General features: G+C 42.0%; 1 protein-coding gene across 1 annotated transcript; it reads right to left on the minus strand.

The window, feature by feature from the left end:
• Nucleotides 1-1240: 1240 nt before the first annotated feature.
• Nucleotides 1241-2188, minus strand: LOC311308231 (forkhead box protein B1-like; the record flags this gene model as incomplete). The annotated part of the gene is made up of 1 exon (XM_084437170.1): nt 1241-2188. One exon carries the CDS (start codon nt 2186-2188, stop codon nt 1241-1243), a length of 948 nt encoding a protein of 315 aa, XP_084293296.1.
• Between the last annotated feature and the right edge of the window lie 2042 nt (nt 2189-4230).

Genomic DNA, 4230 nt, shown 5'->3' on the forward strand with positions numbered 1-4230 from the left:
TTTCCTTTTTAAAATTACTATATCCTACTCTTGCATGCATACAAAGTTAGAAAACGTTGTGTGTGTGTGCGTGTGTGTGTGTGTGTGTGTGCGTGAGTGTGTTTGTATCTGTGTTTGTGTTCTTATTTCTTAGCTAGTGTTTGATTTTTTTTTTAAATGCACGTTGGATTCGACATGATATTTATGCAAATTTTAATGGGAAAATATCTTGATGACCAATAATTTATTGCAGTCACAATGCACACTTAAAAAGCACGCATGCTTGCAGCAAATACAACACAATGTTTGGAAATAGCATGCTTTCATCTATACAGATAACATCAGTACAAATACACAGCATTTATAAGGTCACCACAGATTTTAAATTATGGTCCACAGAGCAACTACCGATCTGTAAACTACAGATAATCTGAAACATCGAACTAAAAAGTGCATTTACACATTTCAATATAGGTTATTCTTGCAGGGTATTCAGTTATTTCGAATGTATTGAATGCTGAAAACCTCACACCTAACCATAAATATTTGTTTTCAAGTTTTATATAAATTTTAAACGTCACCTCTGATTGTATATCTCGGTTCAATTATCAAAAACAAAAAAGAAAGAAAGAAAAAAATTAATCTAACTTTACTATTTGGTATAGGCTATCAAATGCAATGCACATTTTGCCATGGGTAGTAATGTAGGTTAAATGTAATTTACAAATCGTGGCCCGTTGAATACCAATTAATTATGCAATGGTTGCATTGAATTTCTGTACAGTTTTTTTTTCTTACGCCATGGCACGGAAAACACAACTAGGCTATAGGTCTACAGCCTATTCCGTTTGGAAGTAGGCCTAATTAGCCATAAATTAATCTAATCGTGATTGTAAATGGAAATTAGACGATTTGGAATTCCAATCATTTTTTGAGGTTTTGCATTAAATCGAAGGAGAGAGAGAGAGAGAGAGAAAGAGTGAGTATTATAGTGCTTTTGAGGAAAACGTAATTTAATGATTTTCAAGATACCTGAAAAGTAGCAAAATGATGTCAGATAGCAGGTGTCATAAATAGACAGGTCAACTGCCACAACAATGCTTACTAAAACATCTAAGTACATCAATAAACAACAAAATGCAAACATCTTGCCTTAAAGACGAAATTTTACGTGGTCTTGGTTGTCATGGGTGTAAATAAAATACTGCTTTGGAGTGGATGTTTTTTCTCAGAAGTTTGTACAAGTCCCAGGAACTTCCCGTCAGTGCACTGCCACCGCAGACTGCAGCACTGAAGAAGGATGAGTGCGCGTTTCGCTCGGAGTGGCGGGGCTGCTTTGGCTGGTGGCTGTTTGAGGGGAGGTAGGACTCAGAGACTGAGGCGAGTTCGCAAGGAAAGCTGGGATGTGAGATGGCAGCGCGGACAGGCCTGGCACTGAGGCGGGGGTGGGCTTTATTGGCACAGGAATGGCAGGTAAAGTCTGTCCACCATGGCACATAGACTTGAGGGGCATCCCGTACGGAGAGTAATCACTGGACATTGACATGGGCGCCGCGGTGTCCATCACGCTAGTGCTGTACATGTGTGGCCAGGCGGTGGTCAGCTGGTTATGTAGGGGATAGCCAGCAGACATCGACTGCATGGCGGAAAAGGCGATTCCTCCTGGCATCTTGTACTCTCTGGCAATTATGTTCTCAATTGCAAAGGGGTGTTTGAAAGTGGACGGCTGGTGGGGAACTCCCATGTTGTAGCCTGACATGTGTGTCAGATGCGTCCCCGACGCGGCCAGCGCGCTCAGCCTGAGTTTAGCTTGCTGCTGGAGGTAATGGGCAGCATCGGACGCTTTGCTCGGAGCTAAGTGGTCTGATGTCATCATTAACTTAAAACGTTTACGGCGCCTCAAAAAACTTCCATTCTCGAACATGTCACCGCAGCTGGGGTGAAGAGCCCAGAAACTCCCTTTTCCGGGTTGGTCCGGTCGCCTTGGAATTTTGATAAAACAGTCGTTAAAAGACAGGTTGTGACGCAGAGAGTTCTGCCACCGTTGCGTGTTCTCTCTGTAATAGGGAAATCTGTCCATGATGAACTTGTAAATCTCACTGAGGGGGAGCATCTTCTCCGGGCAGCTCTGGATCGCCATGGCGGTGAGGGAGATGTAGGAGTACGGTGGTTTCTGGTCACTGTACGTGTTTCTCCCTGGTCGAGGCATTTTGATGGACTAGTCACAAACTGAACAGAGAGACTAGTCTATCGCGCACAGATCTCCCAGAACACACCGCGGATAGTATTCAAATATGTCCAAAATTAATTGAAGGTAAAAGTCCAAGTGTTCAAAACAGCATTACGCACGAATATCAAAAACCATGCATGTGGCGCATTGTCATCAGAACACACAATAACGTGTCTGCTCCGTGCGTAAAAGTTTAACAAAGTTCGCAATGCGATGCACCGACTCACTGTTTTCCGTCGACTGTGTGTGCTGCGGGTTTGGGCTGTGTGGATCTTGCAAGCTGTCCTATGAAAACTGCCCGCAATCTTTAGTTAAGCAAGCGGCAATAAGCTTCTTTGACCCCACAAGCTGAATGGAGCCGATATCTTCTGGTCCTTCTGATGAGATGAGCTAACCAGCTGCTTCCGTGTCCTTCCCCTAACCGTCTGATAGTTTAATGTGGTGACATGGGCAGAGAAGACCCCTGTTGAGGCGCTTCATTAATGGGCCACTTCTTTGCTATCACATGACAATCGCCCTGGGAGGAGGGAGCTCGGGAAAGGCATCATCTGCTTTCATTTAGACCTATTTACATGGACACCTTGAGCCAATAGAAATCATTTCCATTTGAAGACAGAGCAAATGGGTGAAAAGGCGCAGCGACCGGATTCTCAGTGTGATGGAACTCAGTTCTGGTGTGTGGAGGTATGTGCAAACCTTTTGTGGACAACGCAGGGGTGCTTACTCAACGATTTGCATTTACAAATAGAGCTACTAAGCAATGTTTGTCAGGGTAATCGCTTGGCTCTGGCTTGCAATTTGCTCTGCATCGCCTTTGTAGGTTTGGTTTGTTGACATGTCATGGTTCATATTCGTTCTATTGGTTATTTAGGAAAACGGCGTAAATGAGTCACAAACTTATTTTAAAACGATGGCTGTCGCTGGTAAGTTGCATCGTTCGTAACAACCTATTTCCGTTGCACAGGGCTCATATGTCTAGGTTTTATGCAGCCTATTTATTTGCGATCTATTTTATGTCGCAATTCAATACACTCTAAGTTATAATGGAACATCTGAACATTACATTGTTCCTCCTTGCGCAATAGTCCAGATTGTACCACTTCTATATGCCCGTGCCTTGAATGCATAATTCGCAATGGTTTTTTCACGGACTCACATTTTATTGTGGCAATAATACTGATGCTTAATTATTGTACTTTCTTAAAGAGAGTGGAGATGGCATGGTTACATAACCAGACAGGTGTTCATCGGCCGGCTCTAACAAAGTTGCGGCTTAAAACTTGTGCTATAGCAGCCATGGGCCATTCAGGGCCATTACGCATGAGACGAAGAGAGTTAAATGAGACCAACCTTATGGAAAACTCCAAGATTACAACAATGCTCTAGAAATTGTATAAAATACCAATAAGTCAATTATCTGCGTGTGAAAACATAATGGAGCTTATTCTGATCAATGGTCATTCTTCTCTCCGAGCACCGAGCACCACCTTTCTGCTTGGCGAGTTCACAATGAGAGACCACACACATTCACGGATTTGCTAATAATGTATGCTAATTTCCCTCCATGCGTCCACAAAGCTGTGAATCATTATTCGGGGAGATAGGCAAAAGAGGTAAGCATACGTGTGACAGGGATAAAACGTCCCAGGATGCAGGAGGCTATAGTAATCCAATCCTTTAGAAAAATGCTCCAGTCACCATGTGTTTAGGCAGCGATGTTGATGGGGTGTGAACAATCTTGACAGGACCATGCAACAACATTAAATAAAAGTAAAGGTCAATAAATACAGAATACTTTACACCATAGGACTAAAAATAACGCGACATAGCAAATAATAATAATAATAATATTAATAATACGCATGGGTGCTTTATTAAATGCAAATGATAGCTACTACTACTACTACTATTAGGCTACTAGCCTGCTACTAATCATAATAGTAATCAAAGTAGTAACACTAATAAGACTACAATTATTAATTCTGTTATTATTATTATTATTATTATTATGGCTATTGTAA

This window comes from Borostomias antarcticus (assembly GCF_949987555.1).
Source record: "Borostomias antarcticus genome assembly, chromosome: 4".
In the NCBI taxonomy this organism is placed as follows: Eukaryota; Metazoa; Chordata; class Actinopteri; order Stomiiformes; family Stomiidae; genus Borostomias; species Borostomias antarcticus.